The sequence below is a fragment of the Anguilla anguilla genome, chromosome 2 (assembly GCF_013347855.1).
Source record: "Anguilla anguilla isolate fAngAng1 chromosome 2, fAngAng1.pri, whole genome shotgun sequence".
NCBI classification, from domain to species: Eukaryota; Metazoa; Chordata; class Actinopteri; order Anguilliformes; family Anguillidae; genus Anguilla; species Anguilla anguilla.
The window spans coordinates 48,803,427-48,824,177 of record NC_049202.1 but is presented as its reverse complement, the minus strand read 5'-3'; the positions used below and the strand labels follow the sequence as shown (position 1 = coordinate 48,824,177).

At 36.1% G+C, this 20,751-nt stretch overlaps 1 protein-coding gene across 1 annotated transcript; it reads right to left on the bottom strand.

The window, feature by feature from the left end:
* Positions 1-3,760: 3,760 nt before the first annotated feature.
* Positions 3,761-20,161, bottom strand: LOC118221119 (epithelial membrane protein 2-like). Its single transcript, XM_035405853.1, has 5 exons — positions 20,008-20,161; positions 6,592-6,697; positions 6,098-6,194; positions 5,558-5,698; positions 3,761-5,253 (listed from the first exon to the last, which is right to left on the bottom strand). The coding sequence occupies exons 2-5, from the start codon at positions 6,667-6,669 to the stop codon at positions 5,084-5,086; spliced, it is 486 nt and encodes a 161-aa protein (XP_035261744.1). The 5' UTR covers positions 6,670-6,697; positions 20,008-20,161; the 3' UTR covers positions 3,761-5,083.
* Between the last annotated feature and the right edge of the window lie 590 nt (positions 20,162-20,751).

The following is a 20,751-nucleotide window of genomic DNA, read 5'->3' as shown; positions in this document are numbered from 1 at the left end:
TAATGACATTATGAAATCAAGTCAAGATTCAATTATGAGTGTCATTTAAAAATGTATGAAATCCAGTTCCTATCATTTCCCACACATTTTTTTTCATTGGGGGCTCTAAAAGTTGCACTTTACTGCTTGCAGGCTATTAAACGGTGTTCATTTGTTAGGATGCACAGTAAAACTGTGGAACCAAATTAGTTTAGTTTTATGTTAACTTGTCTGCCTACTGTAAAAACTGTTCAAGTGTTCTGCAATCAGGTTTCCTGTGCATCTACTAATTAAATAGGCATGACATGAACTGCTAAGCCAGGGGATTTATTATCTTTGTCCATACCCATGGATTTTACCACAATGTTAATAAATTATTCATGCCTATAGCATTTTTGTGAGTTTTCTTCCTGAGTGTTAACTGAGTTAAGACATCAGTAGGCTTACTGTATTGGCTATAAAGCCCGAGTTTTGTAAATTAATGGATGCCCATGAATGTGAACATTTTCTTGATAAACATTGATAAATAACCATTCACACTATGAAACTGAATGCAAATGAATTCAAACAATTACAGCAGTGGTAACCAACCTTGTTCCTGGAGATCTGTCCTGTAGATTTTCACTCTAATCCTTTCAAAGCACGTCTCATTCAACAGCTATAGATCTTGGAAGATCAGGAACATTGTTGGTTACTGAATTACAGTAATCACTGAACCTTATGTGTTTGATATATTTCATATTTATTTACTAATATGACTCTTTTTTGACAGATGCCTATTTTGATAGGGTTGATATTTTTACATTGAGAGTTTAAAAGCTGTGTGTCAACTGTTTTGCTATTTCTGCTGTAGAGGGCAGCGGTGTGCACCTCCAATTGCAGAGGACAGAATCAAGATATTTTCTCCATATACAGAATAAATGTAAATCAATCAAGTGCAATCAATCATTTTATTCGTAATTAAAAGCTCAGTACAACATGGTTATATCTATTCTTTTATTCTATGATGCCATCTACAATTTGGTGTAAATATCAACAAATTTATATAAACACCTCTTACAGAGTGTACCACAGTAACATTTTCCAGACGTCAGTGCCATCTAGTGACATTGAGAAGAAAGGTATTCTATGAATTTGCAAGCGTCATCTTCTCTTGGTATGTTTTCTTATTTTTGTTACAGTACAGATGATCATATCATTTACATTCTGGATCTTCATCACTGTTGGTAAAGGTGTGTCATGGCAGTTTCAACGGTCAAAAATGAAACCGGTCCCGACCAGCCGAGGCGACTCAAGTGCCCACAAGTAATTAAGCTCACCCGCTCACCAGAGGCGAGTAGGCTACTTTATGTTTCCAGCAAGTCCAATTTGAAGCTCACTAGTCCGTCATCAGTCTATGTTAAAAAAAAAAAAAAAGGTGGGGGTTGGGTAAAGGCAGTTTAATGAAGCCAGCCTAAATCAGAAATCTTTTATTTCCAAGTACAGCTCTGCCCTCTGTGCATGTAAATGTTATATTTTGTACCAGGTTTTTATTTCTAGAAACATGTTTAATTTCTTAAAGCTTGTTTATAGATTAATAAAAATATTTTACATTCCGCAGACTGTTGTGCCTCCTTTGCCCAAAAGCTGTGGTGATGCACAACCTCCATTCAATGGACATTTAATATTTGTTTTTAAACACAGCTTTTCAAAATTCCAGTTGTAAATGGATGAACAAACACAAAGCTTTAATGTTTTGTGAAAAAGGCTCAACATTTACTTCTTAAAGGGATATTTCACTTTGTTATAACTTAAGTAATTTTATGATTCCTACCACATCGTATTTGCAAGCATGAATACGACAGCCTACATCAGCTGTCTCTGCAGACCGTTAACAGTATAACCCTTCCTCCCAGCTATATCACTCCCATTCATTTTCTGGTCCTCGCTGAAATGAATAGTTTAATTAACACAAACTAACCACAGAGGATAATACGTCAATGTAATGTTTTTTTTTTACTTGATGAAAGGTATCTGTTTTGTCAGCTGGTTAAGGATAGCTATAAATAGAGGAACTATTTTCAGATAGGTTATTCTGCAGAAATACAGCAAGGCGTAGTTTGATTTATTTTGCTATAGTGTGCAAGGATGCCTCACTTAGTTAAAATAACAAAACTTTTTGCGGGATCTTAGCAATAAAACATTGAAAATTCATTAGTTTTATGTATTCAGTTTGATGAATTCGGTTCTCATTTTTGCCAATTTCCAGTGGATTAATATATATATAATATAAATATATATAAATGTGAATTGTATTTATATTTAAATGTGTAAATACATTTGTACAAACAAATATGGTTGTATGTATATTTAAATAAGTGTAAAATGCTGCATCACTGGGATGAATACTTTTAAATAAGTCATTAAAGATTCATCATGGAACTGAACTATGCTGAAAATATTATAATGATATATAATAAGTAATATGTTGTCTATTTACTGTAATGCATACATTTCCCCAAATTCTAGTCTAGCCTGGAATTTACATGACATTATTTTATATTACATTCATCTAGCAGTTACTTTTATCCAGAATGATTGACAATACAGGATAATACATATCCTATCCAATATAAGATATTCACATGATTAACATGAGCAGCCGTGCCAGACATGACTGATTACATTCCCTGACCAGTAAGTATAGAGGCAGCACTAGTCCATGTTAAACAAAACATAAACAAGAACCAAAGTACTCGTTCTGAACACCTACAGACTACAGCCATAACAAGCCCATGGAGGATAAACATAAAAACATAGAACAATATAGCCTAAAACCATACCCTAATACCTTACCCTAAATTAGTACCAAAGGAGGGAGTCCTAGGAGGTTGAGATGGGAAGGGAACCGTAATGTAGTCTGAAGAGTTCGGTCTTCAGTCGGCATTGGACTATAGGAAATTATTCCACTGTCCTGACCATTGTAGGAGGACAGTACAGACAAGTACAAACATCATCAGGTCCCTGATTCTATACCTGACGTAACCCAGCTCAGTTCACTGCTGGGGAAGGCAACAGTGATAGACAAAAATTCCAATAAGTAACATTTGTGAGTTTAGCCTTTTAAAGTTTATTCTTCTAACCATGAGATTGGATTACTCATCAAACATTTGAAGGCATCTAAGGGAGCTTACACTCTGTCATGATGAATGCTTTAAAAAATGCGCATTCATTTTAAACAGCCTTTTCTATTGAAGCAAGGCATAATATAATGCAAGAAGTAGCAACAATTTTCTGCATTGTTGTCTTTTGACAGCATGGTAACTTTCTACTTTCACTACAATGTATCATGAAGTAGAAGTCCATTGACCAGTGGGGTTCTACTTCCTAGGAAGCAGGTTTTTTGTCATTTTCAAAATGGTAGAAGCTTTTACCAAAGTTGCCCTGGGATATAGCTACTTTGGAATTACTTTAAGTGTAATTTCTTGTTTTCTACCCGTATGCTAGCCATTGTGAAGCCGGCAGGTCATAAGAAACTTCTGTGAGTATCTAAAATATCCTCCATTGCACACAATAACTTTCTGAGCCAATCAAAACCTTACACTTTATCTTTGATATATTTTCAGGACCTGGAGGAAACTCACACGGACACCGGGAGAAAATGCAAACTCCACACTGAAAGGCCTCGGCCAGGATTCAAACTCGTCTTGCTGTGAGGTGACAGTGCTTTTTTTTCTTAATTTAAATGTATTGTTTTATGTAAATCTGAAAGCCATGGCAACTCAAGAAAGGAGAATGTTAATCCTTGTCATAAAAATCACTTTAATCTGATTCACAAAAATGTACAAACCTTAGTTTTGGTCACTGTCAGAGTTCTGATAAGCATGCAGTGGTACACATCTGGACCCATTTTGAAATATAATCATTGAAAAGATGTCTTTTATTTTTCCAACTATGAAAACTTCAAAGTTAACAAATAAAAAACTTACAGGCATATATCAGTTCTTAAAATGTTCAAGCTTACTGAAATAATACTTCATTACAAAAATATCAGCAGCAAAATATTGCTTCAGTCTACAAAATAAATATATGTAAGGGTTTTTCTTTGCCATAAATCCACTATCCGACTAAGACTACAAATATTTGAATAAATCAATAACGACTCCAAATGATTCAACTTTCACATCGTTTAAAGTTTTCCAAGGGGTCTTTCTGTGTAATTGTATAATTTCCAATTGTATAATTCCCACCCCCCCCCCACACACACACACACACTGCTTTTGCACTCACTTGGATGCCTTTTAATGGCTTGGGATACAAGTATGCCCACTAAAAACATAATCCAAAGTGTTATTTTAAGCCAATAATTAACCTACTTCACATATCTTCACAACCATCCTAGGTTAAAAAACAAACATATGAAATATGTACAACCATTGCAGCTACATTAACTTGGCCTAGAACAATTTGACAATATTCACATACGTACGATTTATGGAATGGAACTAATTTTTATAAAAGTTGTACAGAATGTACAAAACACAAAACATCAGCACTTACTGTCATTTTCAAGGAAGTGAAAGATCTAGTGATCTGCAAATGTGGCAGCATATTTTATTGTACTTTTTTGGGAAATAATGAATTACCGCCATATATTTGTCTGGGAATATATAATCATAAATCAGGCCCTTGTTACACAACCTAACCCATCAGCTTAGGTTCAACTTGGGCCCAATCAACTAAGCAACAGAGTGTCAGTTTCTTTAATGTTACATCTGTTTTTTAAACAAATATATTTTCCATCATAACATTTGTGTGTTTGTTTACAAATCTTCATAACATTCCACAACTTCTAAGCCTTTTCATCACAGCATAACATGTCTTCACAGACTGGGGTAAAAATATATTTAAGGGTTGCTATTCTACATAATACCATTCCTACCATTTAATATATTTCCGGTATGCTACTATTTTAAAAATCAGTATTTTGTAGTATGTATTTTGTTTTTTAACACTAATTTCATTATACATTGAAAGTATATACTGTACAATATGTATTCATTTGTCTCTAGAATTTGCTTAGTCGCAGTTTGTTACTCCAAGTGAGGTGTTTGGTTGAGGTGATTTATTTGCGCTTTCTTAGCATAAAATACATAAGCCCGCCAAACAGAGAGACGGGGAAGGAAATCCAGGCTAGGACGAAGGAGTAGCCGAATGTTCCGTCTTTGAAATCCGCATTTTGGAAGGTTTCATGCTGAGCAGCATAAATCGAGCCTGCTATCATGATACAAAGACCTTGAAAAAGAAAAACATAGGAGAAAGACTTTATACTAAGACTTCACTGAGGAATAAAACAAATAACTTTTCTCTGCAGTCTCAAAAAGGATATGTTAATATCCAATACACTTTTTACTACTTTTGTGTTACTTTCAACATATTTTGTGTTGTTACATGGGAGACTTTTTAACACAAAAGTAGCACATAATGTGTTGGCTTAACTGGACATGGAAGTGTTTTAAAAATGTTATGTGTTGTTTTTAACACATCTGTTTTGAGGGTGTGATATTGGTTATACACCTTTACCATGCAAAGAACTTACAAGACATCAGCTGAATAACAGCAGTAAAGACAAATCTCTCTCCTTGCTTCAGACGGAAAAGTTGCAGGATGAACACAAAGAAACCAACACAGCATAGGATAGTGGCCAGTATCATTGTTGCCTGGACAGCCTGGAGGTAGCCTGTATTGGTAAAATAAAATGTTAACAAAATTTACTTTAAAACATATCTTGTCTGTCAGCACATCGTGCAACAATGTAATTACTTGTGTTGGTACGCTATGCATAAAATGCTTACTGGAATCATTATTGTCAAAATCCGTACCATGTAAACCGTTACTGAGGCTGAAAGTTAGAGGCATTAAATCCTGTGTAAGCCAGTTCTATAATACTTTCATATAGCACATTATGATGCTATTTTGACATGGATTACAGAGCATATTCATGAATGCATGACCTCTCCATAATACAGTCCTTATGACAATACAAAACAAAATGTAATACATCAGCAGAAGCACAAGGACAATTGGTTTAATTCAACTGACATCACATGTCAGGTACTATAGTCCTGTGGGAGGTTACCTGCTGTACTGGAGTGGCTGTTCTCAATGGGATAGCAAGAACTGTCATTGCAGGAGTACCACAGATCAGTATAGACATTTCCTGATACCCACCAGGCCTAGAAATTGAAGTGGGCAACAAAATGTTGTCAGAAACACAAATGGAAGCTACTCACGTCGCTTGTCTCTAGTGTGTTCTTTCACCACAGAAAAAATGTTTCTAAAATTTTGAGTGCCTAACATTATTACACACATCATATCCGGCCAATATTCAGTTGTTAACTCTGGATTTTGAAACCACAAAGATGTATTAAACTGTAACGAGTCTGTGTTAAATGAAATTATGAAATTGGTAACATTTTTAGGCTATTAAGAACACTGTTCTGAAATATATTTATTATTGTATTTACCAAAATATGCACATCATTTACAATGAATTAAATTTATGGAAGGGTAGAAAATATATATATTATGTCACTTTGATCACATTGGAGAAACACCTTGTTATTCTCTTACATTATGTAGCGTTGCAATGAAGAGCAGGATAGCTGAGATTACATGAAAGAGGATGATGAAAGCCAGGATTATCAACATGGCTCAGAGATGGTAGGTCACACAGAGCCTAAAAAAGAGAGCAGAAAAATTCACATGAAGTATAATTGTCAATTATGTTTCTTTGTAGACTTCACATAAGACTTAGGCTATTGCACTGACCATAGAATTCTTACGATAACATACATAGGAAATGACTTTACGTGCAAGTCGGCAATAACAAAAATGTACACTTTACACTGTAATTGTTATAATAGTTAATCAAAAATCTGAGTTTTGCTTTTACTTTTTTATTTTGCTTTTAAGCCAATAAGTTAAGTCACTATTTTCCCCAGTCCCTTTTGATTGAATAAGCTTTTGATTCAAGGCCTTCAAATATTTCCTCAAATGGCAGTTTTCATAAAACTTAAAACTGACTGCCAGTTCCACTGACCTCTCCTTTCCCTTGTCCAAACACATTAAGTTGCTGAGCCTTGAACTCATATCCTCCATATCTCCCTGTTTACCTTCAGGAAAATTACATCATCATAGTTGAATGGGGGTTGAAAAAAAAACAGCAAGATGAAGTGGCATTGCTTTATGTGCCACACAGAACGTGCAGGCATGTAACTGATATCTGACTGATTGACAAAGGGCTTGGTATTTGTTTTTGACAATAACAGCGTCTTTCTGTAGCAAAAGCTGTCAAATGCACATCAAAAGGTCTAAATGTAAGCAAAAAGTAGGGTTCTGTCTGGAAACAGTGCTCTCCAGTCCAGCACATCCTTTTTACTACAGCAGGCTCACAGCAGTTCACCAAGGGTCACAGCTCTTGGCTTGTACAGTACATAGCCACTGGTTCAGTGCGAAGTAAGCACTTTCCACAAAATGGTCTTTTACATTTAAGCACTGCGTAACCATGTATGCATAGGACAACAAATGAAGGCTTACAGTTCCATAAAACCAGACCACCCCCTCTGTGCATAGCCAAGAATGGGCACTAGTCAGAGTTGCAGTGCACCACCAAATACAGAGATAATAAAAGAGAGACAACTGAAGGCAGCATTGTGGAATGAGATCTAATCATTACCAATTTACTAAGCAAATGTATTTACCTCACTTATTATGGTTATTAGGTTATTATGCTTCCCTATTTCCTAAATATAATGACACATATACACCTGAAGAACTAAATTTAATTAATATGATTTTGTCCCACTGGATGCTTTTCTCTCCTTAAAAAGAAACCATTAATCAGTTCAGTTTATTAGTTCACAACAAGGTAGACAGAAGGAAAAGTAACAATGTTAAAAAAGAAAGAAGACCAGAGGCCAAATTTTTGTTTGTGTGGTTAGTATGGTATCAAAACAATTACAATAGTTACCATTTGGTTGCACGAAAGTAGTTGTCGGCTTATTGTTACACTAAATTGAATTTCATATGCTTTCACTACACCCGCACTTTTTATTTTTGGAGAAACCTAGTTACATGTAATAAGCCAGCACAACAATTTCATGTCACCCGGCTTATTGCTTTTGAATTCCTTCTGAACAGATGAAGAGATCTGTATAGCACATGAATGTGTACTACTACTTAAAATAATAACAACTTTCAGCACTTCTATTGCAGGTGCACTTTACTGACATAGTACAGTAATTACATGCTAATAATATTAATGGACCAAACAGCAGGAATAGAAACAATGACTGATGATAATAATAAAAATAAATAAAAATCAAAATAATAGTAAAATATTTAGCACCCACAATAAATGAACAATAATAGCTTAAATGGGATTAAAATGAATTTATTATACATATTTGAAAGGTTTAAAATAAGACACCATCTTGCTGCTCTCATCTCTTCAGGAATACTGTTCGAGAGCCTAGGAACAGATAATGCAAGGTCATTTTGTAATTCTCTTTAGTGAGTCTCTGGAGCGGTCAGAAGGTCTATATTATTAGACCAATAATTTCTTCTGTAGGGGGTTAAAAGCTCTACGGTATAATTGGGGGCTAACCTATGCCTAACATTAAAGCAACTTATGAAATTTCTTCTAAGGTCAAACTGCATCTCAAGGCCAGTGCAGTGATGTACAATTCAGGGTGATGTGAGTTCTCCTGTTGTTACAAGCTTGGCTGCAAAATTTCATACCAATTGCAGCCTTGAGGAGGTTTGGTTTGGTTTAGACAGGTACAGAGTGAATAGTCAAGCCAAGATTAAAGCTTGAATAATGTTACTATCGCCAAAAAGAAAAATGGCCTAAATTAAAATATGTCACATCTAGTTATCCAGTGTTTCTAATAAGTTTTTTGTGTGTCTAAAAGTTCAGACATGGGTCAAATATTACAACCAGGTTCCTGGAGCAACATTCATAACAATAATCTCTAAGACAGAAAATAATATTTTAGCATCTGAAAGGAGAAATTCTCTTTACTTATTTTACAGAATAACAGAATTTAGGATTTTTCAGTTTTAGGTAGGATTGTGGTAGGATTTCTAGAATCCCTGATAATAACCAGATTCCAAGAAAAGCAAGTAAGTTCCATCAGAATCAGGCAAATTGTGGAAAGTGTCTTCCCTCATTTCCAGTTGTGAATACAATTTGTGTTTCTCAGGCATATTGCCAATGAACTCAAAAAGCTCTAACCCCCACAATATTTAAATGCCTACACTGTCTATACCAATATTTTTCATGAAAATAATATGTTTCATGGTGGTCTCCATGCACAACGATTTTAAATAACTGCACAGCTACCTTTCTCTCAAAAAGAGAGAAAGTAAGGGGAGACAGGAAGTGAAACACAATGGAGGAACATCTGTAAAGTAAATTTCAAGAAGACAGCATAAAACATAGAAGCATGCAAGTACCGATTATTGCTGAACACAGAAATAACCATTAAATTATAAAGATCATCATAAATTAGCAAAGAGCTGAATACCAAATTAATGATAACAATAATAATAAGAAATGGTTATTGGGTACTGAAAATAAATTTGAAAAATGAAGAAGAGATAATGTCAGCTTTTTCAAACATAAATATAAAATTATTATTTGCTGTGCTCCTTGAAGAAAGGAGAGAGCAGGTGAAATTGTACAGGCAGAACCAAATTTAAACACTGGCTATGTCACTCACACCAAGCACTGCAAAACATGAGCAGAATACATGACTGATCGCCCACAGAAATGCCTGCATTTTGGCAACTGTTTGAGATAAAAATCTATTCCCACCTCAAGGTTTGTGTGGGAATAGATATCCATTGTAGGAGTTCCGCTATGCCTATTTAAGAGCATGAAATCAAATCCAGTATCCTTTCTACACAACGTCAGCCTACGCTAGAAGCCATCACCATCAAACACACGGTGGAAGAATACATCATTGCTTATAGCATAGAACATATTCTGTGAACTCAGTGGGTGTCTTCAACATCAGTAATGAGAAATCAAACAGTGGACACCGCAGAACAGTTGATCATAAAACCTATAAAACCTCTTGCTGGTCATCCATGCAATAGCAGCAGTATACTGTTCATAAATATGCCTTTAAAACACTGTGACATGTAAAGCCCAAGCTTTAAATTTAAAAATGATTACTTCTTTCCTTATCACTGAGGGCTTTTTTCCATTCAACTCATGTCACTTAATTCAATTATTCAACCTCTGTCGCAGCTCCTTCATCAATCGCAAAAAAAATATAATTGGTCAATTTCTCAATATTTGCCTTTGGACCACTGTGCAAAAAAGGCAAAGTGATCCCAATTAAAATAGTTGTGCATTGTTCCGTGCCATTTCTGTAGTTGGGACTAGTTGACTGGGGATTTGATGTTTCCATCATACTAAAAATTTAAAGATGACAATCTTTAAATCAGACATTATGCCAGTGACAATTTAAGTTCTCAATTCATATTATGTGATATTTAGTAAGTTGTCCCTGAAAAAGTCAGGGTGAAGCAACTGCATAACAACTTTATGGAGTGAAATTACTGTCTTTTAATATGAGCGCAAAAATGAGGAAAGCATACAAAAACAAGATCTGCTCTCTCACTTCTCAGTTCCGTGAGCACTGCTTCTCAATTCTCTGAGTGCTCGCTTCTCAGTTCTGTGAGTGCTTGCTTCTCAGTTCAAGAGAAATTAAACTGAAATTGAACTGAATGAATAAACCAGAGAGAAATACGTTAAACCTGAGTGTCAGGTAATTTATTGAAATGTATTCACGTACATGTATGAGCAGAATATCCATGTCAACTCTCCTATGAGGGAATGGTTAACAAATAAGGCAGGGTGATTAACATCATTGTATTAGCTAACTGGCTAATGTAATGGAATTAATTATCAGAACTTTTTCAGACACGGACAGTCAGTGAACCCGGCGCCATAATCAAGCTCTCGAGACCCCCTGAACGCATTTGTCCCTCAAAGTGATGTGATTTTGTGATGTTATTTTCCCCCCAATAACACACATATTTTGCAAATAAAAATAAAACCTGAACATCACATTAGGGGGTTGCTCCTGGAAGCCGTTGGGTGGTGACGTAATGTCAGTTCTCCTCCACAATGAAAGGGTCAGAATGCTATGTGATGCTGGTGAAAAAAAGGTTAGAATGCTTCGGTGTTGCCTAGATACAGACAGCTTCTTCATCAATAAACAAAAATGCTAATCTACTCCAACAGAGATCAGAGCAATGTCTCAAAATAAGTGTAGTATAATGGGTAAGGAACTGGTGTTGTAGATCACAGGTTTGATTCCTGGGTAGGACACTGCAATTGTACCCTTGAGCAATGTAATTAAGCTGCATTGCTTCAGTGTATATCCAGCTGTATAAATGGGTGCAATGTAAATGCTATGCAAAAAAAAAAAAAGTGATGTAAGTCACTTAGGATAAAGGTGTCTGCTAAATTCCCATAATGTAAACTGTAATGTAAACACAAAGAAAAAGCAATACTAAAAAAAAATTAAACGATAGAGATTATAAAAACTTCCTGATGTCAGTTTGGAATTTATCGGACTATTTTCCACTTGAGCACTCTGAGAAGCAAGAGCACAGTTCTTGTTTCTGTACACTTTCCTTGTTTTTGCTCGTATTAATGAGTGTTTTCACTCCATACAACGTCTCTGTCTAAAATCATGTAGGTTCTTCAGACAAGTCCTCAATGTTCCATCACCTATAAAATATTTAAATCAAGTTATATTGGAAATGATTTGCACTCATATTTTTATGTAGTTTTTTTGTGTGTGAGTGGGGATGGGAGTGGAGGGGAGCCAAAAAAACTAATGCCCAGTTATCTTAAAGTTACAATCTCGAAGATTTCCGTTTCGTTCTCTTTGGCGGTACCAATGGCGAGAATGGTAATTGCAGGTGTGTTTTTGGACCTCACTTCCCATAGATCCAACCGGATCCAACCAGTGTCGCCTGTGTGACGTCGGTCAGTTGGCACCTGGGCCACACCAACTACAACACTTACTATTTACTGAATAAAAAATTGTTGTTATAAAAGTAACGTTATGTACTCGTTCATTGTCTAACATTAGGCTAACTTAAACTGTCTTTACACTGCCGAGCCGGGTTAAAATGCTGTAGCAGATCTGGGGTAGAATTAGTGATGGTCAATTTCCACAAACGTTCTTTATCCACCTTTTGCCCGGTATGAACATATTTACACTGCAGAGAAGAATTTGCGGGCTTCGCTGTGGCTCGTGCAATTATGTATCTCGCGCACAGTAAACAGTCTTTTTTGTGAATGATTATTGTGTGGTATTTTTGAAACAGCTGCCTTTGAAAATGTTACCCGTGGTGTTTCTGGTTTTGGATTTGCTAGGTAAACTGTTCAAGAATAAAGCTGAACTGGGTGTTAAATTAGCAATCAGAACAAGAAGAATAAAACAAAAACAAAGGAGATTTCATCAAAAAAGGGCATCAAGGCTGAAGGAACATACGAGGAAGCATAATAAAATAATAACAACGCTAATCCATACTTCCGTATTCTTTTATTTAGTTTTCTCCGGCTTGACATCTTTACACAGAAATCAGACCCGGCTCTGCTCCACCTATACCCCGGCTTTATTCCGATCATCATAACCCCCCCCCCCCTTCTCTGTTATTGTAACACTAGCAGACAGCGGAAAAAACAGTACGCCACTCACACACAAGTGAGTTGAAGAGCGAGCCTGTTGCGTTAGCTCCACCTACCCTCTCTGACGGACAAACCACTGATGGGTGATGGAAAACGCGTCACTAACTATGCGCCGCTTGTGATTTTTTCCCGGGAATGTCGCCACAGACACCCAGTTCTTTAATCATAAATTATAATAATAATAATAATATAAATTAATATAATAATAGGCTCAATCACCATTGTGTTACCTAATTCGGCGATAGATAGTGACTTAACAGACATTCATTTTAATGAAAATCTTCAAGATTATTACTTAACTTAGTGGAAAATGTTGACTTATTTTTTCATACAGCAAAAGCCAGCAATCACTGTACTTCATAAAAATGTTCAAACCACCTTCTCAGACAGTAAATATGTGAACCAAATTAGCAAAATATGGAAAAGCTACCATTGTCCAAAGTTGCCTATTAAGATTTCAGAAATGTAAGATAAATTAACAGTCCAAGGTCTGTTTATTTCTAGTCAAGACAGATAAACACAATAGTTTGTTGTTAGGTAAACATAAACTGCCATTACACTTCCACTGCTTTTTAAATTGGAGCAGACAAATACAGATTCCAAGGGAAGACGATAGAAATGCAATGTGAGATTTCTTAGGAATTTTACAAATTGTATTTAATCCAATAATCTAACTATAGCATTATGCTAACTTCCTCAAACTGTTGGGGAAGCACAGAATCATCAAGCATTAAGATTTGCCATAACTGAAACTAAAGGGCCTAGTGCAAACCATGAGAAACAGCCCCAGACTAAGAGTTGCCCTGATACATTTGGTCATATAGTGTACCTACAATCCAATAATCATTTAATTTGTACCTATTAATTAATTTTAAAAAACATACAATAATATGGTAACAATTGAACCAGAAAGAACACTCAAAAGTAACTTCTTCATGAATTAAACACCATCTGTGTCTTTCAGGATCTTCAGGAAGCAGGATGAGCTTTTGTACTCTGCCCAATAGACTCTGAAGCAGAGTTTAATTCCCAGTTTAGTTTCTCTGTTTCTCCTCTCTTTCTCTGGGGAAACATATGGAAAAGCTATTGAGATGGTTTTTCGTTTCCATTTTATGCTTTGAACGTGTTACTTATAAATAAGCGCCATGTTCACTTTCCATTTTTCCTTCACAGTGATATAAAATATAATTTATGAGATATATTAAGAGCTGTTGTGAGCTGTTGTGACCATGCCCAACATATGTGTATGGCCATAAATTTACACCGATTGCAATGATACTTCTGGGGATGATAGACAGCCATATTGTGCACGAGCATGCACAGCTTCGCAGTGTTATATTATAGTCTGAATTTTACAAATTATTCATAAGCATAGGCTCCTGAAGGCTAAATTGTATGAAATCTGACCAGAACCCTCAGAAGCTTCCCTCTAACAGTCCTGAGAAGTGCATTCCCCTAAGTCCAAGGTTCTTAAAGATAATGAAATATGAATGACGGAGTGTAGCAGAGTGGGTAAGGAATTGGGCTTGTAACCGAAAGGTCGTAGGTTCGATTCCCGGGTAGGACACTGCCGTTGTACCCTTGAGCAAGGTACTTAACCGAAATTGCTTCAGTATATATCCAGCTGTATAAATGGATACCATGTAAAATGCTATGTAAAAGTTGTGTAAGTCGCTCTGGATAAGAGCGTCTGCTAAATGCCTGTAATGTAATGTAATGTAATATGCAAAAATTGTAAAAAAGATATTTGAGCCTTTCAGTCCAGTCACTGTTAAAATTTTGGAAGTATACAACTTTTAAAGGGACCCATGTAGATCATGTGTATCATACTTCATGCACCTACCACCCAAGGTGGCACTACAGTACCACCACAAAATTGCACTATTCAAATCATTATTACAGATGTACTGTACCCTTAGATCCAATACACTTCAAAGCTGCGATAGATGATCTTTGGATATGGTTAGCAGCCTATCACAAAATGTAAGTTGCCGTGATAAATTTTGGCTGAACAACAATTACTTTTCTGACAGAACTCGGTTCAAATACAGACTGCCTTCTGCCACTGTCAGCACCCCTCCCCTCCCCTCCCCTCCCCCACATTCACACAATTATGGTCCTGATTATAAATGTGTCAAAGCTTTATTAAATAATTTATTTCCAGCATCACGATCACAACTTCACTTCTCTATCTTAAAACAACCTGGGGGAGAGAATTATTCTCAATCATTGCCATTGCCATACGTTGCACTAAATGTAAGTTAGAGCTACAGTGCATGCACAAAGACTGTAATGAAGTGCTTTCACTCAAAGTTCTCGGGCTCACACTTGAACACCAGGGTGTTCAACGTTAGATCACAGACAAAACAAAAATAAGTAAAACACTTCAATAGCAAATCCAGGATAAAAATCTGAAACTTGTCTGAGATAAAAGGATGCAGTGAAACAGCCAAACATAAAGCTGTTGCAAGCTTCCCAGCCAATGATTGCTTTTATCAGTGTGACATCTTCCAAATTCCACTTCCTGTGTTAATAAAGCTTTAGATTCGCTGTCGAGTCACCCACACCATGAGCAAAACAGCCTAAAGTAATTATACTGAGTACAATCAAAATAATTTTTTAGCTGGCCTTTGTCCAGATGTGTACTCTGTACTACCCTTGTGTTTTACACTTTGGCATTAGCATATCTATTGCAACACAATGGACCAGCCCAGCTCTTTCCTTCCCTTTCTGTACAGCTTTGCAGAATCAGAGCTTATTTTTAAGAAAACAACAAAATCCAAGTTCTTCTCTGGCAGATATCGTGATATGCTTTTAGACATTGTGCTAGTGCTAGTCGGGTTCTGTCCACACGAGAGACAAGCTTGAGAGACACTCTAATGAGCACTTGGTCAAGCAAACAGAAACATAGCTGCTGTCAGGGTAAACAGGGAAATTATCCTTATTAACCAAAGTACCTCAGAACCAAAATACCTCTTTCACATTTATCATAAAAATGATAGCATTAACAAGCAAAGGATAAAATTTACCCAGAATGAAAAATAAATATTTTTACCATATGAAGAATACTAATAACTGCACAATTACACATGTAATGACCTGATTAGAGTACCTAAAGGTTACATAAATTAGTCCTGATCACATAATTGGGAAGAACTTTACCCCTGTCTACTATGAAAAGTATATGTACATGAAAATTCGTGCACTTGGAACTTGGTGTTTTCCTTTACCCCATCTCCCATAGTTCAAGTCTTAGCACCCAAGACTTTGTCTATGTTATTTATGAGACTGTTGTGAAATGCTTAAGAATTATATTATAATCCCAAATCAGAAATCCAGTATGTCTAGCACGCCAGCATTGAAAAATTAAGTTTAAAGCTGATGAAAATTAATTTCAAACAAATTCACCCGATTTTGTAAATGCATATTGTTAATTAAGATGTTTGTGGTCATAATATGTACTAAATATAACTTAATTAATTTTCATCAGCTTCAAACTTATCATTTTTCAGTGCTGTTGTGCTAGACATACTGGTGTTCTGATTTAGGATTATAATATAATTAAAAGCCACATTAATTTTCCACAAGTAATTAAATTATTTGGTTAGACATAAAATAATCTGTGGTATTTCTGTCAAGCGGTAAATCTTTAATTAAATGAATCTGCTCACGCCCTGAAATGCCTTGTTGGTAGTATTTAGGCTGACATGTCTGAATGTAGCCTACTTTTGCTGTAGTATGTAAGGAATATGTTGATTTAATGTAAAGACAGTGTTTACATCTAATTTATGTCCTCTGCATTTAGTTGAATTGAGATGTGTCCTGTTGAAAAGTAAACTGTCCAAATGTCTGCCACAAAATAGTCTTTGAGGGCTGTAAGCATAGCTTTCTTTACAAATTCCACAGTGAAGTTCCAAGTGAGTGAAAAATTACATCTTCATCTGTGTAGTATGAAACCATGAGCCTACTTCTCTCTTCTACATGGAATGTTTTACGCCATTTATTTTCAGGAAAATTTAATTTTCCCTCAAGAAATTTCATGTTTTTCCTTTTATTTCGTAATGTGTGAAACTGGATTTCAATTGAATCTGTTGCTCAAGAGTTCATCTGAATTATTACATAACAAGGACAGGCATCCTAATTTTATATTTTCCTTATACATCATGAATGAGCTTTGTGTCCTGTGTGATTTTATAACAACCAAACTGGTTAAACCCCCACACATCTGGAAGCTGTATCGTGCAGAAAATAAACCATGACAGAACCCTGACCATGACGCAGTGCATCAAGACAATTTTCAGCTATGCTAGTCTTGTAGACTTGTTTTCCCCTCTTCATTGTCATTGACTTTATGCCTGGAATTGGTTTGTTCTGCCTCCTCATGCAAATACCAGATTTCACAAAGTCTACAATCTCCGTGTGCCAATTGCTTCTGCTTGCAGTGCTCCTAATGTCATAGCCATATGTGCCTGTTGGTGTTGTGTGTGTCTGTGTGTGTGTGCACACGTGTGTGTGGGTGTGGGTGTGTGTGTGTAAATGCTCCTCTCCCTTCCTGCCACTGTGTGATCTCTGCAGCATAGATGCACATGTCACGGTCCTCCTTCTCAACAAGGTTGCCAGAGCCCAGCACACAGCAGGCTAGGTTTCACTTGAGGAATTTCACCTTCATGCAGCCTCACTCCAGTAAACTCACCCGAGGCATCTGCAATTTATTGTCTCACCCCCAGAACAGTAATAGCCTGCTCAAAATTATTCTTGCAGATTAAACTGCTATAGACTACCTAGGTTTCAAACATAAACACAAGCTCTGTGAACTCTGCTCTCACACATTAAAGACAGATGTTTTTGATTAGCCTACATTCTTCATGTAAATGGCAAAAACAAAAAAGGATTGGCTGAGGTGGATAAGCTGAGAAAGGAAGTCCCTTTCCCCCATGTGCCTCTGTGTCACTCAAGACTTTCATTTCTGGATTTCAAAGAGCAGCAAAAACAAAATGCACTCTGGCACTTTCACTGCTGAACTTACAGCATGACTGACCTAAAACCTAAAGATAACAGCAATGAGCTGAACACTGGTTTTCCATCGGGTTTTAAAATCACAAAAACTTGCCAGCTCTCCCACAGCCAAAGAGAGATGCCTGATCTAGACTTTGACAACATCAGTTCTATTGAAAGTTCCATGGGGCTCATTTCCTATCTGATCTGAGAACAGTGCCACAAACAGGACATATCCAAAATGTACCAAAATGCCATGAGCCATTTTATTCTTTCCAGCTGAGACAATAACCTGTTTTATTTTCTGTCTAATTTCCTGGACATCATGCTCTTACTTTTGATGCTACACATGGGAAGTGTAGCATACCACCAAGATGTGCTCAGTTAGTCCAAAAACCACATAGAACTGTGGCCCAAAAGAAACATTTCTAACAGTTGTTTTACCAATTAATTTAGTATTCATATATTAGATTTGTCAAAATCCTCCTTTCATATAACCTCACATTTATTAATCATATGAATATTTATCACTTTTGTAACTTTATATTTCTTTTGCTTGGTGATGGACACAACGCAATGATCCAAATGCTTAATCTTGAATACTGAATCTATGACCTGTTAGTTTCATTTTAACATGACTTGAGTGAATTGTCTAATCACTCTGGTGCAACAAAAGCACAAAACATAGAAATTCAGCAAGGAATAGTGGGGGAAACAGTACAAATGACTCAAGAGTCAATGAATGCAAAGTGAAGATATAAATATAATTAAATTGTTCTGTTGTTGATTGAGACTTTTTCAAAGAAGAAATGCAAACAATGCCCTCACACTATTTGTCTAATATCCATCTTGTACATTGTCATGAAGTAAGCTACTGAAGAATGACAACAATTGCAATAGCATTGCAGCATATTTAACATTGTGAAAAAAGCCGAAAACACCACCTTTTACATGATGTGGTTGTTTTAATGTGATATTTACATCAAGCAGCACTGATGCAAATTAATGCAACTGTCAACATTACAATATGTAGCAATGGAGAGATAAATGTGACCAAATATGCATAATTAAACTGCTTTTGAGCCCATGTGTTTTTACAAAATTACAAACAAGATTTTCCAGTCAACTTTTTTTTCTATGGAAATCTTGACTCTTACCTAACTTAAGCATAGGCCTACTACAAATTGTGCAAATGCGTTGCCGAAGTAGAGAAATGCAGTAAAAATATTTTCCCATGAAAACAATGTCATTATTGGCAAAATTAATGAAGCAAAAAGGTAGATTTCTTTTGCTGTGCAAAAAGGTACCTTCTTTCCATGATTCTGTACAAACCATGTAGACCTATTCATATAAATCGTGTCATTCACATTATTCATTATGCAGGGTACAACTGTTTAACAGTTAACAGTGTTCCACCACCTGTCATATTTCATGGGCCATTATCTCATATTTCTGTCCTGCAAAAAATTCAAGTTAAATTATTGTAAACTCTCTTTCTACAGTAATCGGTACCATTTGAGGTGAGGCTACAGACGAATGTTGCCCTAGATTTCTATGTTCCTATACCAAATCCCTATTTTCTCAACACATAAACATCTGCAACCTAAATACCGCCAAAATTCCAACGATTATATTATGCAAAGTAGTTTGACACGGTGATTAAGCTGCTTCGCAACTAATTCCCAGCAAGCACCTCTAATTCTTGTTTCTTGTAGGCATTCAAACCCAAACCCTGCTGTGCAGCTTGCTGCATCAATTCCACTGGAATTAAACAACATCAGTTCCCTCAAGAACACCAGGAGGCGTCCTGTGTGCGACCAGAAGAGAAACGACAAAACTTTAACAAAAGGATTTCTTTCTCAAAGTACCACAGACACGCCCCCGAAATAATAAAATGCAATGCAAACGGTATCATAAAAAGTCGCAATATTAGACATTATAGCTTAATTTAATAAATAATAGTAAAAAACGTAATGTCGCCACCATTATTCATCATTAAAACGAAAGTAGACATCATGGACTTGTAAATTACTGGCTATATTTCATATCCTCAAAATCTGTCTAGATAGAGGACTTAAAATAGGTAATTCGCTTTTCTACTTCAGAGGGAGCATGGCGAACTACTCTTTAAATTAAGTTAGAAGTAATTTACTAACCAATATTGAACTGCGGAATTTTTATCTTAATTAACCAGTCACTGCAGGCCAATATAAAGCAGCATATTTGCTAATGCTATTATGTAGGCTACTGTAAAACAGAATAGGCCTACTCACGGCTGCAAAACGTAGTCTTGAAGTTTTATTCAAGCCAGACGCGTAGCCCGAGCGATGAACAGCAGAAAGCGTGCCTAGAACAAAGTATAACAGTTGTAAGTAACTTTAACCCAGTCATCGCGCTCCTCCTCCCACCAGTGACGTCCCAGAAATGAAATTGGGTGTGGTTTGGAATATAATAGCTGTTTTGCCGGAGATGAAGGCAAATTCAAGCAATGGTCATTCGCTATTCCAAGTTTTAATAAACCACTGTGGTCTAAGGTAATGTCTACTGCAAAAAAAGTTCCGCAAAAAAAGACGCTACGACAATTAATCAGAAGTAAATGTGTCAGAATAATGCCAGTGCACTGCATTTATTTGTAAAATCTAATGGAAAATAGACGTGTTCTTGAAAACGTTAAAATGTTATTGCATTGTTTATGACCTCTGATTTATTTGTTTAGTTTGTTTTTTCTTCAAATATTTATATAAAACTTGAAGTGTTGATAATTATGGGCAAAGTACTAAAACTAAAGCCCCCTATTGTGTCTTTGAGAAATATTAATGGTAATTAAGAACAGCAGATTGGAATTTCTCTGTCCTGAGCCACTGATCGTGGTTATTTCTAATATGTCCTGTGGTATGCTTTATTGTTTAGCAGGAAAAAATATACTTGAACTGATGTGATAAAATTCCTTGGAATAATCTGTGAGCAGTTCCTTATTGAACAGTGGTGAACTCTACCATCCTCAAAGGGTTTATTGC

What these genes read in the sequence shown, in the direction of transcription:
- LOC118221119 (XM_035405853.1), bottom strand. Translation starts at nt 6,669, where the DNA reads ATGTTGATAATCCTGGCTTTCATCATCCTCTTTCATGTAATCTCAGCT. An exon ending in TCATTGCAACGCTACATAAT is followed by an intron (nt 6,195 to 6,591) that starts GTAAGAGAATAA and finishes TTCAATTTCTAG; the next exon opens with GCCTGGTGGGTATCAGGAAA. An exon ending in CAGCCACTCCAGTACAGCAG is followed by an intron (nt 5,699 to 6,097) that starts GTAACCTCCCAC and finishes TTACCAATACAG; the next exon opens with GCTACCTCCAGGCTGTCCAG.